General features: G+C 35.1%; 2 protein-coding genes and 1 long non-coding RNA gene across 3 annotated transcripts in view; all 3 read left to right on the forward strand.

Moving 5' to 3' along the window:
- The first annotated feature begins 1065 nt into the window (after positions 1-1065).
- On the forward strand, positions 1066-4507 carry LOC127866348 (uncharacterized). The gene is made up of 2 exons (XR_008042966.1): positions 1066-1403; positions 4275-4507. It is a non-coding gene; the product is annotated as an uncharacterized LOC127866348 (long non-coding RNA).
- A 4345-nt stretch (positions 4508-8852) lies between these two features.
- Positions 8853-10964, forward strand: LOC127869621 (protocadherin Fat 4-like). The gene is made up of 7 exons (XM_052412278.1): positions 8853-8870; positions 8964-9167; positions 9367-9495; positions 9696-9881; positions 10140-10265; positions 10591-10797; positions 10944-10964. The coding sequence occupies exons 1-7, from the start codon at positions 8853-8855 to the stop codon at positions 10962-10964; spliced, it is 891 nt and encodes a 296-aa protein (XP_052268238.1).
- Positions 10965-12018: 1054 nt separating this feature from the next.
- The window catches only part of LOC127869622 (protocadherin Fat 4-like), a 74488-nt gene continuing 61119 nt past the window's right edge, over positions 12019-25387 (forward strand). Inside the window, exons 1-21 of the mRNA XM_052412279.1 lie at positions 12019-12135; positions 12509-12709; positions 13430-13573; positions 13770-13958; positions 14233-14376; positions 14579-14773; positions 15246-15362; positions 15838-16023; positions 16299-16421; positions 16716-16907; positions 17124-17255; positions 17619-17804; positions 19580-19699; positions 20008-20229; positions 20442-20570; positions 21008-21193; positions 22179-22313; positions 22607-22795; positions 23011-23130; positions 23591-23776; positions 24020-24151. Coding sequence (XP_052268239.1) covers positions 12019-12135; positions 12509-12709; positions 13430-13573; positions 13770-13958; positions 14233-14376; positions 14579-14773; positions 15246-15362; positions 15838-16023; positions 16299-16421; positions 16716-16907; positions 17124-17255; positions 17619-17804; positions 19580-19699; positions 20008-20229; positions 20442-20570; positions 21008-21193; positions 22179-22313; positions 22607-22795; positions 23011-23130; positions 23591-23776; positions 24020-24151 — 3345 coding nt within the window. The remainder of the gene's footprint in view (positions 12136-12508; positions 12710-13429; positions 13574-13769; positions 13959-14232; positions 14377-14578; positions 14774-15245; positions 15363-15837; positions 16024-16298; positions 16422-16715; positions 16908-17123; positions 17256-17618; positions 17805-19579; positions 19700-20007; positions 20230-20441; positions 20571-21007; positions 21194-22178; positions 22314-22606; positions 22796-23010; positions 23131-23590; positions 23777-24019; positions 24152-25387) is intronic.

Here is a 25387-nt window from a genome sequence, read left to right on the forward strand (position 1 = left end):
TGAGTTGGTCCATCTTGGACGCGGCCAGTTTGGAGTACTACTTCATCAACCAGCAGACTGGTGACATCACTCTACGTAAACTTCTCACGCTCGGAACCCAGACAAGCAACTCGGTAAGGGCTTATTGCATGTGCGGAAAGTGTCGTCTCAGATTAGCCTGTACAGTTTGCACAGGCTAATCAGGGACGACACTTTCCACCTAAATTGTTTTTTCGCTAAGAAGAGACTTACTTTATTACCTTAATTTGTCCTGTTATCTATGAGGTTGAGATTGATTTGACCTGCTGGCCAAGCTTTAACGATCAGTTCTTACTTAATGTTCTTATGATCACATTTTAAATGCCATTATATAATCGTACTAAAAGCTACGTAATTATCATTTTTATTTCAATTTTTAGTTTGAAATGTTGCTTTATCAAGAATTTAAAAAACAACTGTGTATATATTGCCCTATTGGTGCAAAAAAGTACCATATGACATTGAAATAAGAAGGCACATGGTACCTTTTTTCACCAATGGGGTGATATTATTATGCATGTGTGAAAGTTTGTGTTTGACTTTGATATATAAAGTCACCAGTGTGGTAGCATTGAAAAGATTATAAAAGGGACAATTCCTGGGAATTTAAGTACATATATATCCATTCATCTTACACAGGTGCAAGTGCAAGTTTGTGACAATCGTGCAGCATTCAGGAAATGTGACCAGGCAACAGTTTCTATAACAATCAGACGAAACATTCAGTCTCCTAGATTCAGACGAAACATTCAGTCTCCTAGATTCCAGTCACTGCCATACTTTGCCAATACAACAAGGAATGCTCTTTCGGGCTCATTTGTCGTTCAGACAACTGCTAGTGACGGAGACATTAGAGTAAGTACTGGTCACGTGTTTCTTCTTCTTGGTATTGTTATATTTATTCCCTGGAAAAAAGTTTTTATAACACAAAACATGTTTCTGAAAGACATCACTGTTTGACTGTCAATATTTAAAATCATTCAAAAGGGTAATATTTACTTAGACAAATAGGAAGAGACCTTTGGTAATTTCTGCTCAGAACTATGACGTACCCTTTGGGTCAAAAGTACAGATACGCCAACAGCTTAAAATAGATATCACAGCGGTGACAAAATTGTTACCGCGGTGACATTTTTGTCACTGCGGTAATAAATTTATCACTGCGGTGATATATTTGTAACTGTTGTGATACTTTGTTTGACCCAAACAGTTTGATAAGAGCTAAATCGAACTAACCAATGAAACAACGTCTTGCAAAACGGCAAATCGGCGAATATTTACTGCGAAGTTTTCAAGATGTCTGCCTCCATGGATACTGTAAACAACTTTTCAGATCATGAGTTTGGTAATTTTAATCTTCGGACACAAGGATGACGACAATTAAGGTATACTTACATAATCATTTATCGATTAACATTCCTACATAAAGTTTATAAGAAAGTGTGTCGAACTTACGCTATGATATTGTTTTTTATGTATCACGATATCGACAAATGAAGTCTTTATTGTAAATAATCTTGTTTATACTGGTTAAATTATATTCTAGATTAAGTACTAGATCTGCGTTTACCCTTTGTTATGGTCATGATAATAATTGATGCCCGCGATACAATTAATTTTGGAAACAATAGTGACAACCAGGTGATTTAACATACATGTACCATTGTCAAAATTAAGTTAAATCATGTTGACATTGGTGGGGTATCATGTACATGTAAATTCATTGGGCCCAAATTGCAGAAAACAAATTCAAGCAAACAACTGTACAGTTTAAATTGAAAAAAAATGTGTAGATGAAAGACTGTCAGTCAGCCTGACAACAATTTTTTTTAAAACCTATTTATTTAAGCTCGATTGCATAGAAAGCCTAAAAGTAAGGAATATTTGAAACACTCTCGAGTCTGTTTCCTGGGTTTCAATGGGGGAGATCTAAAGAACGCTCCCACAGAGGGGTTCCAACCCTTGACCTCATAATCGCTAGGTGGACACCATATCCACTACGTCACGGCGACAAGAACATTTGATACCACTACCAGTTTTTATATCCAGGGCCCTCAATCCATTTTAGGGGAAGCGGGTCGCTACCCTCATGAGGGGAAATTTTTGCGGCGTTTCCATTTTTGGGGGATTTTTTTACTACTCTCTAATTATTACATTTGTACATGTTTGCACTATATTCATTTCTTTTCTCATAATTAAGTATGTTTAACAAGATTAAATTGAAATAGAATTGAGATATAATAATCATGATACACATCTTTAAAATATATAAAAAAAATTAATCGGGGGGAATTTATCCCACCAAAAGGGGAAAAAAATATACTTTTCAGGTGGGGGACTGCGGCCGAAATTCAGCCGCAGATTTGATAGATTGAGGGCCCTGAATAATCATTTATTCAAATTATGCCTTTATTTATAACGGGGTATAACAAGGATCCATCTTCAACAACACTATTCAACTGTAAAATACATTGCATCAAAACTGTTTCCTGTTATTGTAGATTTTGACAATTGAGATGCGTTTGTTTAGTCGGAGTCAAAATTCTGTCAGACTGTTTTAAATTTTGCAAACAATGTTGCAGGATACAAAAATGCATTTTTTTATGTTCCTTACAAACTAAAAGAGTCTCTTGTTGACAATTTACCTTTAAGGATTACATGTATAGTCACTAAGTGTTTGTGTTCATAGCACTTTATCATAAATGGTAATAATTATCTTGAAAATATTTGGACTACATGAATTCTTTTCTTATTGTGACAATAGTGGTTAAAAACTGCATTGTAATGTTAATTGTAATAGTGCGTATACAATTTACCTTTTAGAATTACATGTGTAGTAACTAAGTGTTTGTTTTCATAGCTCATTATTGAAAACGGTACTCATTATCTTGATAATATTTGGACTAAATTAATTGTGACAATAGTGGTTAAAAACTGCACAATAATGTTAATTTTACTAGTGCGTACAAAATTTGTTTGTTTCCACTAATATTGCAAAACAAATATTTCAATATGATTTAGAGTAGGTAGGTTGGCATTTCCTTTTTTAAATGATTTTTATTTTATACACAAGCTATTCCTACTGAAACAAAGATATCCAGAGACAAAAATCTCCCAATTGCCTATATAACATTCTTTCCATATACTAAGAAGTTGGCCAAATTATGTTTTTGAGATATGATAAAATGTAAAAAAGAAATAAATAAAACAAGTACTTTTTATTTCAAACGGCAATAAAATGCTTAGGGTCTGCTCCGCACACAAAAAGGGTCCGTCGGCTTTTGAAAACAATTTTTTTCTCGGCCTAGTTGTTCCTGTTGTGGATTACCCAGTTGCTGCCTGTTTCGAGTTTTATTTGTTATCCCAAAGCCCTGCGTTAAATCTGTGTGGGACTATGTTTTAGCTTTGCAACTTGAAACTTGCTAATTTGATTAAACACCTATTTATATAATTATACTCAATGGCGTTGTACAAAACATATTTATGTACATTCAATTGATAAAATATAAGAGTGATTGATACTATTATGCAGCATTACTTAAAGGATTAATAATCTAAAATTGTGTGATATAAATAAAAATGCCGTACGAAACTTAAGCAATTAAACTATACCGGCTACAATATTAAAACACAGTAAAAATAAAATAGTATGTAATAAATTGATATAACTAGGTTTAAGACAATAATTATAATGATATTATGAGCAAATTTTTGGCAACATAAAGACACAATTAACATAAACATTAGCTTTAATTAATAGTAAAACAGTATAGCTTTAATCAGGACATTCCAATTTCTATTAGGCAGTTTATGTCTGTATTTTTTCAGAGATATAAGACATGGTGTTCAAATTGAGTATGCATGTTAACTATAACCAGGGGAAGCATATTTCCAAATGGCTATTTGCCAAAAAATTAACAATTTCTACTTTCCAACATTGAGTTTATTGCGCTTACTCTAAAATATCTTATTAGTTTAAGTTATATTATCTTTTTTGTATTTATCCATTCAGTCATTTTATCTCAATAAGATTGCCACATTTTAAACAACTCTCTTTTATACATTGTTCTGGTGGACTGTATTACTGACACTCAAAATAGTGTAAAATGTTGTAAATTGTCATAAAACATTTCAACAAACAATTGTAAAACAGTTGTAAACAATCATGTTCAACTAAATTTGTTTTTATACATTAATTTAAACATTTGTAATGGAATAATAGAGAGTCCTTAACAATAGTCAAATTATATTTTCAGAGTCCATCAATGGTTGTGAAATCAAGGATATTCTATTGGAAGGAAAGACATGAATGCATTCAAGTTTCCTGTGAGCAATATGATTTCCTGACTTTGCCTTACAGTATAAAACAAGAGAGTTAAACACTTGAAACTTGAAAAGATGTGGTCCTAGAACCTGAAATGGCAACTCCAGCTCTCTACAAAAGCATCATCTGGAATCCAACTATGTACAATCAAAAAATTAATGTGTGTCTTAATTTTGTCTTTTTAGAGCCCTGACGGGTCTTAAGATATCAGATGTTTTAAAATTCATTGTGTTTGTGCTGCAAGTTTTATGAACTGGTTATAAAGCTTATGTATGAAGAACCGTTTACTGCCTGGTTAGCTGCAGTAGAGCACTCATAGGAATTGGGAGATCTGTGGAATCCCTTTGTGGCTTGCAAATTTCAACCTGTTTTCAAAAATTGCTTAGTTGGTCAGTGTGTTAATATTTCAATTTTCAGGTCTGGTAAAGAAAGTTATTTAAAGGCAATGTGCAAGGTTTTCCTTAATAATAGCATGTACACAGGAAAAAAAAGCTTAATATTAGATATTTTGTTATAATCAGTTTGTGGTCCGTCCATAGCTAAACATGAACATAGATATTTTTTACTTTTATTAGTACTATATACACATTATAAATAAAAGGTTGTATCTTGCATCTTCTAATCTTTAAAGTGGCATGGTGGCCTAGTGTGTGTGTTGTTTATCTATGAAATTTATACATGTATACTTATATCTAGGCTACATTATGATGTACTACTCAAAGAACAGTATGTTTAAAATGCAGGTTTATACTAATTTAAATACAGGTACAAATTAATCCTGTGTTGTATATAGCAGAATGTCCCTTATTTTCACTGTTATCTTTTAAAACTGTTCAGGTACACTTCACCTGCATAAAACTAGTTCAGATATATATGTCCCATAGAGCAAAACAATTGTCACTAAATCATTGTATAATCGTTATTGGCAGTTCACTTCTGTAGTTTCTGAAATGAAAAATTGTTGTTACCTACCTTCACTCTTAATTCAGTTTTAGTAGAATGCTTAATTTCATTTTTTTCTTTATTAGTTGTAAGTAGTGGGCTTTGTGTTCTGATTAGTTCCTAAATTGAACACATGTTTAAACGTCGGTTGTTAAATTGTATAACATGTTAATGCAGAATTGTACCATAACATGAACATATGAAATTTTGGTCCCTGGTGCGACCAGACAACTGGCTTCAAAAGTTTATGTCGAGCCCTGAAATGAACGATTAACTGACCATTTATTTACTCAAACCGATAAATATGACAAACTGTCACAAACACAAACAGCTGGCGATCTCTATCAAACTCTTAAAAAAGTTGGTTTACTAAGAATAAATCTATATCAACTTAAACTTATCAAGTACATGTAGTTAATTATTATTTTGTTTAAAAGATCCATGTATGAGTAATTAAACTTTTGTAGACCACACTAGACAATGAAATAACGCTTGACATGATTTTGATATACATGTATGAGAGTGAAAATGTAATGTAACACTGACCCGATCTTATCCAGAAAATGAACTATAAAAGCGCTAGATGATCCAGAGCGATTGATTGGACATCCTGAGTGCATGTGAAAACTGTTCAGACCACCTGAGTGTACTAAAGTATCAAACCATATTATTGATTACAATCTGCGATTTATGTTATAACATTACACACTAAATGTCCAATAGTGTAATTGACATGAAAAACTACAAGTATCAAATTTTGAAAAAATGGGGGCGAAATGATCAGGGAGGAAAAACCTTGGGAGCGAAACAAAATGCGAAAATACTTTGGCGCAAAACGTCCACAAATCTTTAACATAACAGTTAAGCAACTCCAAATGGAGTTATTGTTCTGCGCTTCGCAACAGTGAAAATAATATCTATGCTCACTCATGGGCAAGACTGAACTTTAACTGTACGCAGTTGTTTACCACTATCAACAAAGCAGGGCTTTGGGGGCAGAAGGCTATAAGCCCCAGATACTAAGGAATTATTTAGGAAAAAAAGGGTTATTAGGTGTTGCGTTTTGTGTTAGGTGTTGCATGCTTAGCAACGACGAAAGTATATGCTTTTCCATTCTTTTTTTACGTACTGGTTAAGTTCAATCGTCCCCACTCATGAAATAAAATGATAAGCTACCCTGGTCCATATAAACATACTCCCAGAGCCTTTGATGATTTTTGCTATGGCGGCTTCGGGTTATACAGCTGAAGGTTGATTTATTGCAACTAATGCTACCCAAACCAACAAAAATCCAGACATAGTATCAGCCATAATTAACACTGTTAGCCATATATTTGAAATGATGGTAATCAAAATATTCAGTGACCTATTTATCAGACCTATTCACACACCCATGTGCATTGTCACTTTAAATATGTGCCAACACAATTAATCATATAATCATTAATTCAATTTATTAAAACAAAACTCACTTCTTATGTTGCTCTATGGATTCAATCATACGGACAATGATGTTAGCAAGTTCTTCCATCCTCGGATGTTCGGTGCACATTCTCCTAACATTCAGCAACAACGAATTAAGGGTAAGGAGAGAGTCGTCCAAAACATTCCTACTTTGATCACCAAGTACAATTCTACCGCATGATAAAATAATTTCTTTAGCTCTCTGAACGAATTGCGCCGCCATTTTCTTCGAATATAGCATTTACTGCGGGGTCAATATTTCTTTTTTCAAATTATTTTACTTAATAAAATCATTAAAGGACAAAAACATATGAACAAACACATGAATAAGCTCATTAAATATCTTTATTCTTCCGTATTGATTTTATTTAAATTTATTGTTAAATATTTAATTATTTTCTTTAAAAAATCTCGGTTTGTAGAGGCAAAAATGATTGGTTGAAAAATGACCCAAATAAAAAAATGTAACAGCAGGCATAAAAATATACCAACAGTCATAATTTGTGAACGCTGTGAAAAAATTGTAACCGCAGTGACAAAATAACTATCACCGCAGTGATAAATTTATTACCGCAGTGACAAAAATGTCACCGCGGTAACAATTTTGTCACCGCTGTGATATCTATTTTTAGCTGTTGGCGTATCTGTACTTTTGACCCAAAGGGTACGTCATACATAACTGTTATGAGAAAAGATTATCAACGGCATCTATTCTACAGCATGTATGGTCCAAAAATAAATTCCGACATTTGCTTTATGGTACAATTCATATTATTAATTATAAGGTGCATGATTTTTAAATCTATGATTGTGCATATAATTGATTATATTAACAAATATAAAGTAGTCATAAACTAGGATGATGCTATATTGTTATTCTATTTTAGCATGTTATACATAAATATTACTAACAAGGAGTTATTATGTATGGGAAGACATATTTTATTACCAAAAAATCATTGCTTAGAATAGCCCAAGTTGTTTTCTATTAAAGTACTCATTGTACTTATTTTTTGAAGGAAAAACATATATATAAAGGAAGAATTTTTTGTAATATTTAAGCATTTTGAATTTTTTTCAGGGAGTCATTATGTATGGAAAGACAGGCAATTTCGAGTCAGCCAACTCCTTCTTCAGAATTGATGCTAACAATGGCACAGTAACCTTGATTAAGGACTTGAGTCAGGATGGGTTGTACGCACAGAGATACAATGTGAGGAGACAGCGGTTGTTGTTTGTAGAGGCAAAATCATATTCATGCAATTAATCTGCATATCCACAAGGCAAATTATAATTTGCTGTCATTTAACAATGTTTTAAACTGTTATATTAATTTAAAGTTTTCTTTAAATACATTATTACTCAAATCATGATGGTTCCATTAATATGAATTTGTTATGCCTATATTTTACACCTTTTGATTTTGTATAAGGCAGATATACTTACTGTGAACTTGTGTAAGCCAACTTTTTTACTTCATGTTTCAGTTTGAAATCATAGCCTATGATAGTTTCTACCCGAACGATGTTGCCACTGCAACAGTAACCATCAATGTGGATAGGAATCCCAGCACGCCTCGCTTCATTGACCCTGACGGTAACGCCTACAGACGAGTGATTGACGAGACCCGCCGTCTTGGATCAATCATCCTCAATATCAACGCCACAGATGATGATGGGGTAGAACTCTTCTTTAAATAATTGCTATTAGCACATCATAGTTTAATGGTATAAATGCTTTTAAAAGTACCAATACAAAAAAAAGTTGTCATCATGATTAAAATTCATTCAGTTTTTAGATTTGTAATAAAAATAATCAGAAGTTTCTCTTTCTTCACAAAACTTCACATTATATATCAAATAATTATTTGTTTCAGGATACCGTTACATATAGGAAGGGAAATAACTGGGATGCAAATGACGACCGAACTTTCTACCTCAATACTTTGACTGGCGAGATATCTCTTCTCCGCGTGTTGGATGATGCAAACGTGAACGATCGTTATGAGGTATTTACTTGACTACACAGAATTACGCATTTTGTACATGCCTTCAGTTGTGTATAGAAAAAACATGAAAATCAAGAACCACAAAAAAACTAACTAATGTTTGTTGTTATACTTGTAAATGTTCTTATAAGGTTTTACTTGAAAATTAATTAAATTTCTAGTTACTTCTAAACAGTTTCTGAACACATTTGTTTGTTTTTGTTCCAGTTCCAAGTTGATGCTGAAGACTCTATTCCCTCCCCATTGAAGAAGAGTGCCATTGCCACGGTTACAATTGATATCACATTTGACAATCCACCAACTTTCAATGCTGCAGACTATACAACAACCATCCTGGAGACTCACGGGGTTGGGACAGAGGTGGCCCCACAGAATACAGAGATCAGGGCCACTGATGTGGACTCTTTCAGTGTAAGTGCCTTGAAATGCGTTCCAATGCAACAACAATCTGTCTAAACATGTTGATAGCCTCCATGCAAGTAGCAGGATATGCAGTTATCAAACTTGACACTTTTTTAATGTGAACCGCTCCAGAGTTAGTATTGCTAGTCAGGATAAATACTGTAGTCTTCAATGCTCTGTTTATGCAGCCAAGTAATTGTAATTTCAGGGTTTTATGGTGTACAGTATCGTAGGCAACCTTGATGCACCAGACTTCTTTAATGTCTCCAATGAGAATGGGAGGGCAAAGGTTGTCCTGAGGAAAAGTGTCCGGACGTATCCTACAACACAATATGTGGTATGATAATTGTATAAGCTAGTTCCTGATTATGATTATTGTGTATACAATTCGCAATTCTGCGTGTTGAATGAAACAAGTAATCAACAGGATACCTGTATACCTTGCATTTCTGTATTTTGAACAAGACCATCTTTATACAAATTGCTTTAATTACTATTGTTTGTATTGTTTAAGTCTTATCTTTATTTCATCTACAGCTGAGGATTCAAGCCTATGATTCAAATTTCCCGGACAAGAAAGTGTTTGTCAACTTTGTTGTCAATGTGATTCGTAATATCTTTGCACCCACTGTGCAATCTGCTACGGTGACGATCTTTGACTACCATGATGCTGCCAAGGTTGTCCATCAGGTCAACAATGGAAACAACTTTGATAATGATGGGGTAAGTACAGAGAACCAAAAAAAGTGGACACATTTATCTGTTAGTTTGTCTGTACATTTGTATGTCACAAAACCATAGCCAGGCTATAATTCAGGTATGTTTCAATGAAGAAGGTTTTAATAAGGAATCTAGTACAGGACAAAACAAGATTTATATTTTTACTTATATGAAAAGATGGGCAGATGAAAACCCCTTTCAGAGCAATTAAGCAACATACTGTATTTGAAGCAGTTAATATTACACTTTGTTTCATTTCAGGACTTACTACAGTATAAAATCTCGGGTGCAGGAGTGCCAGCAATTTTCTACATGGACAACTACGATAGTGGAATATGGCTATCCGATGGCAACAGACTGCGCAATAACATGACACGAACATTTACCGTACGTAGAAAATAATTTGCAATCAACTTAAATAAGTTTAATGCTCAAACTTATCTTGTGGGTATTTAAGGTCGCGTTTCATAGAGGATTGTACACAAAAATTCTCTGCTAGAATAGAAAAATATTACTATACGAATTAATTGAATATATAAAAATTGTATATCTGCTTGATAAGCTTGGTGTGATTGTTTGGATATTAATAAGACCTTTTGGAGTAAAAATCTAATAGTTATGTTTAATTTGTTGAAAATTGTCTGAATGATAATACATTCATGTAAAACATATGTAAAACATAAAATCAAGCTGTATTTCATTCATTCCACAGACTGTTGTCACTGCCAGAGATATGCGTATACCTGAGAAAACTGGCACAGGCACAATCACCATTAATGTCAATTATGACGACTTCCTTCCCACAATCACCAATGGTGTAGGCAACCTGATCTTGGCCACCATTAACGAGAACATGAACATTGGTCTCAATGTAGCTCGAGTGGCAGCCCGTGACCAGGACCAGGTGGATGATCAGCAAGTAAGCCCATTGTCACATGAAATTTATTGTGGAAAAAATGGGTTTAATGCATGTGCGTAAAGTGTCATCCCAGATAAGCCTGCGCTTTCCATGATAAACAATTAACTTTTGTTATTGGATGCTGATTTTAAGGCCATTTCATTCAGATTTTGCATGCATATTTTTAAGCAGCATTAAGGTATGAATAATAGTTAAGTCAATAAAAATATCATTTAAAAAAAAGATAGTGGTGTTGTTTGTGATTTTACTTAATTTATGCATGACTGTAAAGCTGAATTTCATCTGCAGGGGTCTATTATGTACCAACTGAATGGAATCACTAGTGGAGGCAGTGGCTACTTCACTCTCCTGGACGATGGCACAATCATCTCTGCAAAATCCTTCAACATGTCACAGAGGAATGTCTTCCAGTACAATGTAAGTGAGCCCATTTGACCTTGCTTTTAAATGTATAATAACACATATACAAATAAAGCATTATTTAAGCGTTATTAGCAATTCTGTCATGCCTCTTTGATAGGCTTAATACTTTTCTTATCGAATTCCATGTACAATTTATCTTGCCTTCCTGGTAGTATATCTTGTATACTCGTACATTGTTGTTCATAATAAACATCTAGAAGTACTGGTGCAAGTCACAATGACCCGCCTAGGTCATGATATGGGAAGGAAATCTTTTTGAATATGCTCTATGTCTGATACTTGTTTGCAGATATCTGTGGCGGCCTATGACTCCCGCTACCCAGAGCGACCAGTATTGGCGACAGTGGTAGTGAACGTGGATAGGAACCAGTTTGGACCAGTGTTTTCTAACGCAGGAAACTACCTCCTCAACATTGATGAAACCACAGGAGTGTACACCTCCATTGGTCAAGTCACAGCAACTGACAGGGATGTTCTGGTATGCTAGATTTTATTAGGTGATTTATTTTAAGTTTATAATTTACTTTTCAGTAAATTGTAAAAAAATAATAGTTTTATGGAGTATTTTCCATTTATTTAGATTTAAAAAATGCTGCTAACCATTTGCTCCATTTTGAAGTATGTCTGATTTGATACAATCATGCAGTGTTTTAAATGAGCAATGCATATATTGTTCAGTATTTATAATTATAATTTTATATGAAATGTTTTCATACCTTCCTCATAAGGTAGTGTTTATCAATTTTGTCTTTTTTTGTTCTTGTAAATGTCGGATGTTTTTTCGGTGTCCAGGACAGAATGACATACTCTTCATCTGGCCAAGATGTGACCTACTTTGATGTGGACCCTATTTCTGGAATCATATACCTGAAAGGAAATCTGTTGACAGATCCACTACAGCGCATACAATACAGTGTATGTTAAAAAGCCAGTTTGTTAATTGTTTTCAAAATAAAAAACATATATTCTAATTACTGCAGAAATTGAGCTGATGTGATAGAGTACAATTTAGGAAGAAAGATTTTTATTGAATAAACCAACGTCTGTAAAGCAGGAATTGGCGTTTTCAAAAATTTCATTCCCCTAAGAATTGAAATGCATTCTGTGTTTGATGAATGATGCTTGTAAGAAAATACTCTTGAATGCAAATAACTAAAAATACATAGAATGCATGATTTAAAGAGTGGTGTTGTCTTCTCATCAATCTTTCTTCTCAGATAATAGATTTTTTGGATGGAACTGGATTTCATGATCATTTATCTGTAGTATTTGTTAATCTTTTTTCCAGATCACTGTAACGGCATCAGATAATTTCGTACCGTTGGCAAAAACCGCTCAGTCGACTGTGATCATCAGTGTCACGCGTGATAGCCCCACAGTGTTTGTGCCACCGACAGCTTTGAGCCTCACTATCCTAGAAACAATGGCTGTCGACTCAAACTTGACAACCATTAACCAGAGAATAGATGCTTCTGATGCAGATTTAATGGTAAACCATCCCTCATGCCTTGGTTTTCATTTTTTTAACATGAAACCTTTGTATGCCCCCTTTCGAAGAAAAGGGAGCATATAGTGATTGGACTGTCCATCTGTCCGTTTGTCCATCTGTCCGTCTTTCCGTCACACTTTGAGTTTAGGTTTCGAAAAATGCTCATAACTTCTATGTCCCTTTTGATATAACCTTCATATTTGGTATGCATGTGTATATGGACAAGGCCTTTCCATACGCACACTTTTTTTTACCCCTGTGACCTTGACATTGAACTTAGGGTCCGCGTTTAGGTTTCAAAATCTGCGTTTAGGTTTCAAAAAATGCTCATAACTTCTATGTTTATTGAGATATAACCTTCATATTTGCTATGCATGTTTATATGGACAAGGCCTTTCCATACGCACACAAATTTTGATCCCTGTGACCTTGAACTTGGGGTCCGCGTTAAGGTTTTGAAATCTGCGTTTAGGTTTCGAAAAATGCTATAACTTCTATCAAAGCGTTTATAGGGGGCATATGTCATGAGAGCTCTTGTTGAAGATTTTACAATAATTACACTCAATTGCTGGTTTTCTTTGTTTACTACTACTTTGCACATTGCTGTTGAGTACAAGTACAACAATTTTTAAAAGTGTGATCAAGGGTCTGATATTGAAAATTGTCAAATTGTATATGTGACTTTTACATAAAAGTTATATTTTGTTAACGTTGTAACAGGCAAATGAGTCTCTGGTCTTTGAATTGATCGGAACTTCTTTGGGTGCATATTACTTCAATATTCGCCGAGCGTCACGAACCTCACTGGGCCTCTACATACAGAACAATCTCAAGACTGGATTCAGAAACATGACTCGATTTGAGGTATGTTTAGCATATTTTTCAAATTTTAGATTCTCTTGTCTATTTTTAAATTGAAATACTTTGGAAGATCATAACAAAAACAATCTTTTTCGTGGTCAGAACCAGTTAGTTGAGGTTATTTAATTAAAAAAAGATGTACTCTGCATTTATGGCTTTTTGAAAGAACACTTTTTATGGTGTTATATATTTACTTCAGATGACAATCAAGGCTTACCAGGCCGGTCGTGAGCGTAACACTGCCTTCAAGACTGTGCTGATTGAGGTTTTGCGTAACCAGGGACCCCCGCAGTGGACCTTTACTTCCAACGATGTTCCGATGCGTGAGGACCACCCACCCTTCACACGGCCAGTTACCCAGGTGCAGGCAACAGACAGAACAGACAATGTAAGTGTAGTGTCACCTAAAAAAAGATGTCCAAACTTAATATTCGCAGTGCAGCAATTATTTCCACTTAGCTCAATCATCTGGTGACAATGAATAATTGATTAGAATTTGATAAAAGTCTTTAGATATTCATATTGTTTGACTTGTAGAACTAAATGTGCTTGGTTCTTTTATTAAGTGACCAACCTTATCACAAAGAAGTCCCTATCTCTTATCTTAAAGTGTTATTGTGTATGATAGTATTCCAATAGTGTGTATATGCACCTGTTTTCAGGACGAAATCACATACGGCATTGTGGGTGAGCAAGTGAACCGCGCCCTCCAGTCTGGGGCCTCAAACTACTTTCAGATCGATGATAAGACTGGCCAGATCTACCTCACCCAGACTGTCCTCAACACAAACATCACCGACTTCCTGGTATGGTTAACATTATTCCTTAATAACTTAACTTAATTCATGCTTTTTATGGTATTTTTGTTTAAAGGAAGTCTCTTCTTAGCAAAAATCCAGTTTAGGCGGAAAGGGCTCTCCCTGGTTAGCCTGCGTTGACTGCACAGGCTAATCTGGAAGGATACTTGACACACAGTCATGCATTAATTATTTTATTGTTGTTTTACAGCTCACTCTGCAGGCCTGTGACAATGGCATCCCTGCACGTTGTGTGAACGCCGATATAAGGATCATAATTATCCGCGACAGCTTCCCTCCAAAATTTGTGTACAACACAGCCAACAGGTTTATTTTCCAAATCGATGAAAAGGCAAACGTGAGCTCAGTTGTTGGTCGCATTGCCTCTACAGATGACTCACCAATAGTATGTATTGGTTTTTAATAGTGTTAGTGTTTATGAAGGGAAATCTGATAAAAAACACCAGTAAACAAGCAACTTGGTTTGAATAATATAAAATCATTTTTTTAATGTATTGTCTATATTTTGTACAATTATAAATATAAAATAAACATTATTCTTCCATCACAGAATGGAAAAAACACAAATTATTTAAAGTGTATGAGCTGCACTCAGAGATATTTGGACTGAATGCATTCGCCTAAAGTGTCGTCCCCGTTTTCCTGTGCTGTTCACACAGTTTAATCAGGAACGTCACTTCCAGCAATATAGTATTTTTTCATTTACAAAGCAATATTCAGTTAGGAGGAAATCATCATCCCTGATTCTGTTCAGACTGCACAGGCTAATCTCAGATGACAATTTATGCACATGCATAAACCCTGGTGTTCCAAGAGTGAGGCTTATATGTACATTACACACTTATTTTTGACTGCAGGGTCCCACAGTGTACGAGTTGGTCAATCCATCACCAGAGTTCTTCTCACTGAACAGAACTGATGGAACCATCACTCTAGTCAAGTCTCTCTTCAACTACCTGGATGAACAGTACTATGTACGTCTAGTCCCTTTTGTAAAGTTTTGACCCGCTTCATGCGAAAAAGGGTCTTTTTACATATACGGCCAGTATAACTCAACACCAGTTTCATCAATTACAATGTCTGATTAGGGGCTACTCTATTTGCTAATGGGACTACACAACCTTCAGTGACCATACAGTGGAAAGCAGGCTGCTTTGGAGCTATGCTTGCTGACTTAAACTTAAGACTCATTTTTCCATGATGCAGGTGTTCCAGAGTTAAAATTGTGTTGTGTTTTTATTTTGTTTAAGTGTAGCTTTAAGTCAAGTATATTTTGCAAATGTGTCATTAATGGTTAATAAGAAGTCTTTCCATTTAAAAGTGTGGATTTCTGGTAAAAAAAATTAGTTCTGATAATTTGTGTTACTGTTGTTGTTCAACGAATATTAATCTTATTTTAAATTGGAACCATTATATATACTGTAGAATGTTTTTTTTCTGTATGTGCAGTTCCAAGTGAGAGCTTACGACACTGGTGAACCAGTCTATGTAGCAATAGGGGACGTCACTGTGATTGTCCTTCGTAACGCGGGCCAAGGTCCAGTTTTCTCACTGGACCCGTACTACAGGCAGGTTCATGAAACATTCCCAGTTGGTAACCTGCTCATCGACACAACAGCAATCGATATTGATGGGGTAAGGATTTACAGCTATCTGAGGCGCTGTGTTGGTGTTTTTCAATTGATGCTGTTTTGTTCAAATGTAAATTCATATTAGCTTTGTTTCCTAAATTTTGAAGTTTTTCTAAATTTTTGCAAGAAAAAGGGACACTTTGATGGAATCCTTTTATGTTGATGACTGAATAACACATGAATTATTAATGGTAAAAGTATGGTGAACAATCAACATGAATGGCCAAACCCCAGTCTATGTCAGTGAGATTGAGCCTATGGTTACACTGTTGATTTCAGGACGTTCTGCTGTACAGCCTGAATGGAAATACTGCAGACCTTGACTACTTCTTTGTGGATCCAGCAGATGGTGAAATATTCCTGAGATCCTCTCTTGTCAATCCACCAAAGACACAATTCTCAGTAATTATATTACAACTATAATGCTTTTCTTGTAGGTAACTTTTGTAAGACTTTTGCAAAATAAGGCCCGGATTATAAACTTAGCTTATTAAAAAAATGTTGTTCTCATTACTTTTGCAAACATTTAACATATTGTTATAATTGTTAAATGACAAGTAAACAATTCTTAATCATTCTATTGTTGTTGTGGTTTATTTCATTTGCATAAAAATATAATTCATTGTACATTTGCTGATAAAAAAATATAATAAAAAAATGTTGCAGCTGGCCAGTACTGTTGCTTCTGTTTTCCAGTTCCAAATCCTCGCTAGTGACGAGCGAAGGGTCAATCCGAAGGTGCGAGCTGCCAGCGTTATCATCGATGTGGACACTGACAGCAGACCGTATTTCACGAACGGAACATTGATACCTGCTCTGCAAGAAACTGCAACGGCAAACACGATTGTCCACACCCTGGTTGCACAGGATGATGATCTGACAACCAATGTAAGTAACATATGCATTAATGTAGTTGGCTGCTCATAATGATTAACTACAAGTGCTAGTTGATGCTTTATATTGGCCATGTTCATGACCACACATGAATGATGTCTGGATTGAAATCCTAATCAAAATATGGATTGTTTATTTTACCTACACAGCTGTTATTTGTAAATCATTGTATCGTATTTTGCATAAAATATATATGATTTTGTTTTGAAGGTGACACTCCAGTATGAGCTGGTTGGCATTTCGCCAGCAGAGTACATGTTTGCAGTGAATAGAACCACTGGAGCAATTACACTGGTCCGGAGCATCCGAGGAAGTGGATTTGACAACAGGAACCAATATGTGGTGGGTAGAACAACATGAAAATTTGTTTTCAACTAAAAAGTTACAAATATTTATAATCTATTTAATAAAAGGAATATAACTTGTAGATATTTGTAGTCTGTGTGCTAAACAATAATTTAAAGTATGCATCGTAAAATGACTGTCTTTGTTGAAAATAACATTCACAATTTACCTTTGCAAGCAAGCAATTATTAAATTTTCTCCAGTGTCTCTTAAAAAGATAAGTTAAAACATGTTTATTAAAAAATAATAAAATCTACTTTTCATGATTAAAAAAAACTTAACAAACTTTGTTATATAGACAGAGGCAGTAAGGAATTAAAAAACATGTGATAACAGTGTTTATGATTGTTGATACTTCAGTTGAGTGTGATCGCCTACGATCCAGTCTACCGCACCAAATCAGCCACTCAGACGCTGACTGTGGACGTAATTGTAAACCAAGGAACTCCACAATTTATACCAGACAACGGATATGAAGAATTTGTCAATGAGACTGTCAGTCCAGGATACAATACTGTCACTGTTTTGGCAATAGACAGCGATAATGTAAGAACATGATTTGTGTGGGTGTGGGGTTTACGTATTTTTCATTACAAACGGAAATTTTTATCCCGACGCTTTTTGAAAAGTGTGGGGATATTGTGGTTATCTCCGCCGTCTGCCTGTCCGTTCGTCCTGGCCACTATCTCCTCCTACACTATAAGCACTATAACCTTGAAACTTACACACGTGGTAGCTATGAGCATATGTGCGACCCTGCACTATTTGGAATTATCATCTAACCCCTGGGTCAAAAGTTATGGGGGTTGGAGTGGGGCCAGGTAAGAGATTTTGGCACTCATTTTTATGCCCCTCGTATGGTGCATTGGCCATTACTTTTGCAATATTGAAGATAGCAAATTGATATTTTGCATGCAAGTGTATCTCATAAAGCTGCACATTTTGAGTGGTGAAAGGTCAAGGTCATCCTTCAAGGTCAAAGGTCAAAAACAAAATCCAAGGGAAGTCACAAGCTTTAAAGGGATATAATTTCTATTTTATATCATTTGGCAGGTACAGATCATTTTCACAAGGGAAGAAATATTTATTAAAAGGATATAATCAAAAACAAATTTTAAGGTCAAGGTCGACCTTCAAGGTAAAAGTAAAAAATACAATTCAAGGGAATTAATAAGCTTTAAAAGGGAGCTAATTTCTAAACCTGCCAAATGATATATTGATATTTTATTTCAAAGCGGCGCTATAGGGGGCATTGTGTTTCTGACAAACACACATCTTGTTATTTATGCCCTTTTTTCAATCAATAACATTGTGTTTGTTCTTTCCTTCATTACATAAGAGTCTAATTAACTTTTCATTACCACCTAGGACAAAACATAATAATACATTCCTTTGGCTGTTTTCCATATTTTCTGTGCTGACTATATCAGATGCTATAAAACGTGTTTGACATTTTTGTATGACTTGTGATTTGTTTAATTGTCCTATCTTTCCATATGTCAATGCTTTTCGTGTTGTCTTTTTCAGATCCAGGTAACTCATAGTTTTGATAATGTATAATATATTATAATATGAGTAGAAAATTTGTATTTTTGAATTTGCAATTGTAACATTTTTATAGCTTTTTTGCTTTAAGACACGCATTGCAATTAGCATATTACAATTATCTGTGTAGATGAAATCATAGAAGGATCCGTTAATTGATAACCCCACATAGTATAGTCATTAAGTCACTGAATTTCATTCTGCAATTCTTAAAGAATTCATGGTTAGTAAGAACTGCTTTAAGATATTAATTTTAATGATTTGTAATAAAATTACCTAGTAAATGCAAAAGAATAATAATTGAGTAACGAGTCTTTGAGTCCAAGGTATAAATAACCAAAGTGTATGACTGCATGGAAGTTTAAAATTACATGTATGTTTGTGAGTTCATGTGATCATAGTGCATTTACTGATTTTGAAAATGTGGCATTTTGCAGATGTAAAATATTGCAATGCTGCATGTATGTATGCATGGAGTGAAAGCAAGGTCACCATTGCTTTGTATATATTCAATGAGATCAGGCATTCAAATCTCTAGAAAGCAACAACAAAACAATAGTTCTATGATCTTTAAACACTGTATTGTGGTTTATGCAATTTTGTGTTGTAATTTGTATGTATTGTAACTCCCTAAAAATAATTCATTCCCTGATATAAGTCGACATCCTAAAGTCAAAGTAAAATATTTTGCTTTTTTTTGTCTATTAGAGTGCAATCAATAAAATGACAGGTGTAAAAATAAAAAGTGTGAAACAGTTTGCTGAAATCTTTTACAGGATGAACTGAAATACACTTTGATACGCTCGAGCAATGACTCCACCTCCTGGTTTGCCCTTATTGACAACAGAATAGTGACTAAAGATCAGCTCACTAGGGCCCCACTGAACAAGTACACTGTAAGTTCTGTTCCACACTTATGTGATGTTATAAAAAAGTATTTAAATTGAAAATAAATATTTTTGAAATACTTCACATATTCGACTCCTTTGAGGTGCTATTATTTAATGTAATTATCTAAAATAAATGAATTATTGCGTCTCTCTTTTTTGCAAGGGTATGACTTGTAACAATGCGACTCTGTATATAACATAAGCATTGTAGACAATGGATTAGGGTGTCAACTTACTTATCAAGTGAAAATACAAAATAAAAAAATATGGTCTTAAGATTGTTAATATTTAAAAACCTGCTTTGTTTTTACAAGCTGACAATTCAAGTGGAAGATGGGCGTGGTAAAAAGGCAGAGGCCACTGTTATCATCACAATTGTAAGGAACCCCTCGGACAAGGCGCCTGTATTCCTTAATCTTGACCTTGATACCACAGGCACGGGCAGTGGGTCCGTGTACAGAGCGACCATTAGGTACGACCATCAAGTCGGCACCACTGTCTCCAGGAGGCCTTCAGCCAGCGATGCAGATTTACAGGTCAGTCAGTATGCTCCTTGGTTATTGCATCATCACTGCAGTTCTTGTTTATAATTATATTCTTGGTTCTGTTTATCACTTTAACACCAACTCTGCTTTGCTTGAGGATTGAGTTTTAAATTGATTAAATAATTGTTCTTGATCAATAATGAAAAACAAAGATAAAAATAGTCAAAACAAAAACAACAACATTGTACTTTCTTGCTTTTCAGGGATCGCTGGTTTATGAAGCTGTTGCCGACGCAGTTGCTCTTGAGTATTTTGCTATAGACAGAAAAAATGGCCTTGTGTCATTAAAGAAGAACCTCACCTTGGACATATATGAGTCAGTGCTCTACAGGGTATGTGCCATATATGAGTATGCTTTACATCTGCTTCAAATGTAATGTAACATTTTTTGTCCTTTAGTGTTGTGCTAAACTTTTGTTAATTATTAAATCTAGAAACAGTTAACAGTACAGACAAATATCAAGTTGTAAATCAAGCGAACACAAGTGTAAATAGTTTTGCAAAACCTTTGCTGAAATCTGAAAATATTTCTTACTTATAATCCAATCTCAAATATTACAAAAATTGTTTTGATCAATATTTCATAAGTTTAGTCTATGCTTTCGATTGATCATTTTTAAAGTTATGTAGCCTGTAGATCTTTTCAGTATTGGTATCCATAAATGTCCTTGTTTTATTTATCATCCACTATCATGTGTATTCTCCATTGGTACCCATAAATGTCCTAGTTTTATTTATCATACACTATCATGTGTATTCTGTTGTGCAGATGTACCTGGTGGCATACGACAGCGCGCGCTCAGCCAACCAGGCTTCAGCCCTTCTGCTGATCACTGTTGAACGCAATCCAAGCAGTCCCAGATTCGTTAACCCCACACTGTCATTCACTGTGAACGAGAGAGAGCCAATCGGTTTCAGAATAAATCAACTAACTGCAACTGATCTTGATGCAAGAGTATGTTTTGTCCTTTTTCAACTCCAAAAAAAGGTCACATGAACATCTTTGGATGATAATCTAGTAATTGCCAATTGGCATTGCTGAAGAGCCTTGGTATAATCTGCCTGTTTATGTCCCCCACTATAGTAGTGGGGGACATATTGTTTTTGCCCTGTCTGTTGGTCTGTTGGTTGGTCTGTTGGTTTGCGCCAATTTTAACATTTGCAATAACTTTTGCAATATTGAAGATAGCAACTTGATATTTGGCATGCATATGTATCTCATGGAGCTGCACATTTTGAGTGGTGAAAGGTCAAGGTCATCCTTCAAGGTCAAAGGTCAAATATATGGGTCAAAATCGCTCATTTAATGTACACTTTTGCAATAATTCAATATTCAAGATAGCAACTTGATATTTGGCATGCATGTGTATCTCATGGAGCTGCACATTTTGAGTGGTGAAAGGTCAAGGTCATCCTTCAAGGTCTGAGGTCAAATATATGTGGCCAAAATCGCTCATTTGATGAGTACTTTTGCAATATTGAAGATAGCAACTTGATATTTGGCATGCATGTGTATCTTATGGAGCTGCACATTTTGAGTGGTGAAAGGTCAAGGTCAAAGTCATCCTTCAAGGTCAAATATATGGGTCAAAATTGCTCATGTAATGTCACTTCTGCAATATTGAAGCTAGCAATTTTATATTTGACATGCATGTGTATCTCATGGAGCTGCACATTTTGAGTGGTGAAGGGTCAAGGTCAAGGTCATCCTTCAAGGTCAAACGTCATATACGGGGACATAGTGTTTCACAAACACATCTTGTTCTATTTTGAAGTCAATTAGAATTTGCTACAACTGTAGGTGAACGTGTCACTGGCTCCAGTTTCAATCCCCTCCTTTTTCTTGAGTTGCACAAGTTTATGCATTCTGAACAACAGCATAATTGAGAATATTTTATATTCCCATATCATAATCAAAATCAAGTACATTTCATTTACAGGACGTGATCAGCTACTCTGTTGCTCCCGGTTACACCAATGGTACGCTGATGTTCTTCTACCTGAATGAACAGTCAGTCATTCTAACAGTGGCCAGCGATCTGAGGGACAGCAGACCATATGGCAACCAGTATCAGGTACATATTTATAAACATAAAAAAGCGTCTAATGTCTAAAGACAATCAGAACTGCTGTTTGAATGTTAACACAAGAGTTTTAAACAGATTTCAAACACCAATTTCCTTTTAAGCATTCACTTTATTGGTTTTTAGTACAAAGAAATATCAAGTTGTTTATTTTAGTTTTGAAGACATGGAAATTGACAAAAAATACTAACATATCCACTGTTTTACTTTTGTTTTGAATATATAATAGAGACAATGTTGGAAAAATGACAGCATTTACGATGTTAAATGTGTTTTTTTTTTAGTTCCAAGTGATCGCCAATGACCAGGGCAAGCCTCCAAAGTCTGCCTTCTTGTCTGTGACAATATTTGTTGAACGAGACGAATTCCCGCCTTTCTTCTCACCACCTCAGAAGAATGAGACCATTACCGACAAGCACCTGACTAATACGTTTGTGTCATCAGTGTTTGCAGATGACAGGGATCGTAAAGGGGTATGTGAAACTGACAGACCTCATAGCGACAGTCCTACATCTGGGTAAAAAGTAACATAAATAATGCAGATTTTGTATCATATCCCCACAGATAAAGTTTGTTGGGTATACTGCAATCACCCAGTTGGTCAGTTGTTCCAAGGTTGGCTGGTTTGCCTTGCTACACATGTGTACTTTATGTCGCTCTTGTCAATTTTGTATTGCCTTTGTTGCAGACAATTGTGTATGAGCTGGTGGGAGATGGTAATGCGATGGCCTACTTCAGCATTGACAGGGCAACTGGCTTCATCAACCTGATCAAGGACATCAAAACAACAAGGGACACAGTGTTCAGAGTAATTGCTGGCTTTATTTATCATAAGCATTTAGATATTTGATAAAGTCCTTTTTAAAAGCTCATCTAAATACAAAGAGATCTTTCTGTTGAGCTTTGATGTACATCGTCTTACAGACTTACATATATCTTTAAACTTTGCAGTAATGTATGTTTTGCATAACATGGAAGAGTATTGGAGCTAGAGTGATGAAGCTTTCAAATATTAACCAGCATGTGAACTGGCAAATCTCCATATTTCGTTCCAATGTTTTCTTTTACTTTTGTGGACATTTGTGTAGTTTTCAGACAAAAGTGGAATGCATAAGCCTTAGAGTCCTACCAACACATGTCTGGTTTGTACCAGTGTCATGTGTTTCCAAACTACCCACAAGATAATACGTTGAATACATTATTTCCTTATTATAATGAAGATGTATAATAATGAGTCATTTTTACAACATTGTGATGTTCTGTTCCAGCTTGTGCTGCAGGCATATGACTCCTTCTATCCAACCAACCGTGCCACGATGTACATGTATATCTTCGTCCAGCGGAACAGTGACATCATTGTGTTTGATACCACCCTGTCATACTTCGTGGAAGTGAACGAATACCGGCAGCTCTTTAACGAGATATACCGTGTCAGTGCCACTGATCCAGATGGGGTATGTAACTATGGTAACATGCTTGTGAATGAGGATTATTGGCATTAAAAGTTTTGTGTTAATAAATTTAAACAATTTGTTGTGCACTGAACAGCATTAACACTTGCTCTTTAGTTAACTAGGTAGGATATTGCATACAGCCATTTGTAGTGTTTTTTCAATTTGTTCCATGAAAAATCATTGTTTATGGGAAAAGTTGAAAGAATGTAGCATCCGATTTGTGACCCATCCATCTGTTTATAGGACAGTGTGAGCTACAGAATCTCTACCAACCCTCTGGCCCAGGAGTATTTCTTCATCGCCACGGAGGGCAAGTTTGGAGTGCTCTACATTAAGAAATCACTGTCCCTCAACCAACTGAATTACACATACGTGGTAAGATAGCAACACTCTATGTGGCTGTAATTGGCGATGAGGTAGTTCAGTGTACATATAATTGGCAGATTTAGTTATGGAAGCATTGTTATGTTATATTGTAATTCAACAAGAGATAAACGTGACAACTGCATTGTAAAAGTATTGTTACCATTGTGAATACCAAGGTTTTTTGCTTACTCCTGTATAATGTAGTAAAGAAGGGTTGTTGTTTTTTTGTTTAATCCAACTGACATAATTCGCCCCCTTGGTGCAAAAAGGTACCATGTTTCATTGAAATTAGAAGGCACATGGTACCTTTTTGCATCAATCAGTCGATATATTTTTTTAAGCATGCGTATTTAACAGTTATCAATGTCCTTATTGAACTGCGCACTTGATGGGTTTTAATATCATAAATAATTACCTGCTATTCCTAGCTTTTTCAAAGGGTTTAGCTACTCCAGAAATCTTCAAGTGCCGGAATTCGGCCACCTCTCCTACTAAAACAGATCAGGTTAAGCATAGTACAATGTAACCTATCCGGAAATCAAGAACCGTAACTCATCTTCCTTTTCTGGAGTACACCGAGACAGACCGCCATTTTTCTGCTCCTGTGGAATTTGGTGTTTTTCTTTCATTTCTGCTTGTTGTTTTGGGTTTATGAGTGATAGATTACTTGAATTTTCATTTCTGCTACATTCAGAAATCTTTTCTTTTTAAATTTCGTTGTAAATATTGTTATTTTCAATTATTTGCCGGTTTTGTTTAAGGGCTCGTGCACTCGTGCACGAGCTTTTCGTGGGATGGTCAAAAAGTATTGACTATATTTTGTACAGTTTATTTACATGTTTAACAGTTGTGATTCATCATTATTGTCATCAAATATTGTTTCTTGCTTTAATTCTTTCTATTTTCTACTTAAGAATTAGAATGAATTTTCAATTACGTGGCGATTGTGGTCATTTAAAAGCGTAGTGGGATACCCACAACACTTGTTTATCGTGCACTTTGTGTACAAATGAACAAAAATGTTATATTTGCAGTTCATGGGACAACGACGTTTGGGATAAAGCAATACGTCTCTGAACATTTATGAGCAGGAAACGTCTGGTATCATGATTTGAGCACGAGGATATCGTGATTTTTATCATCAACTTATTGACAAGTTTGTACATTGTAAATATTGTGTTGAACTGATTATTTCAGTTATTTTGTTCTTTTAACATTGTTTTCTTACGCGGATTCTCTTCTTTT

Source organism: Dreissena polymorpha, chromosome 2, assembly GCF_020536995.1.
Source record: "Dreissena polymorpha isolate Duluth1 chromosome 2, UMN_Dpol_1.0, whole genome shotgun sequence".
Classification (NCBI taxonomy): domain Eukaryota; kingdom Metazoa; phylum Mollusca; class Bivalvia; order Myida; family Dreissenidae; genus Dreissena; species Dreissena polymorpha.

Coding starts and splice junctions, on each gene's coding strand:
- LOC127869621 (XM_052412278.1), top strand. Junction 9,882..10,139: donor ACAACTTTGATAATGATGGG/GTAAGTACAGAG, acceptor GTTTCATTTCAG/GACTTACTACAGTATAAAAT. Junction 10,798..10,943: donor ACCAGGTGGATGATCAGCAA/GTAAGCCCATTG, acceptor CATTTCATTCAG/ATTTTGCATGCATATTTTTA.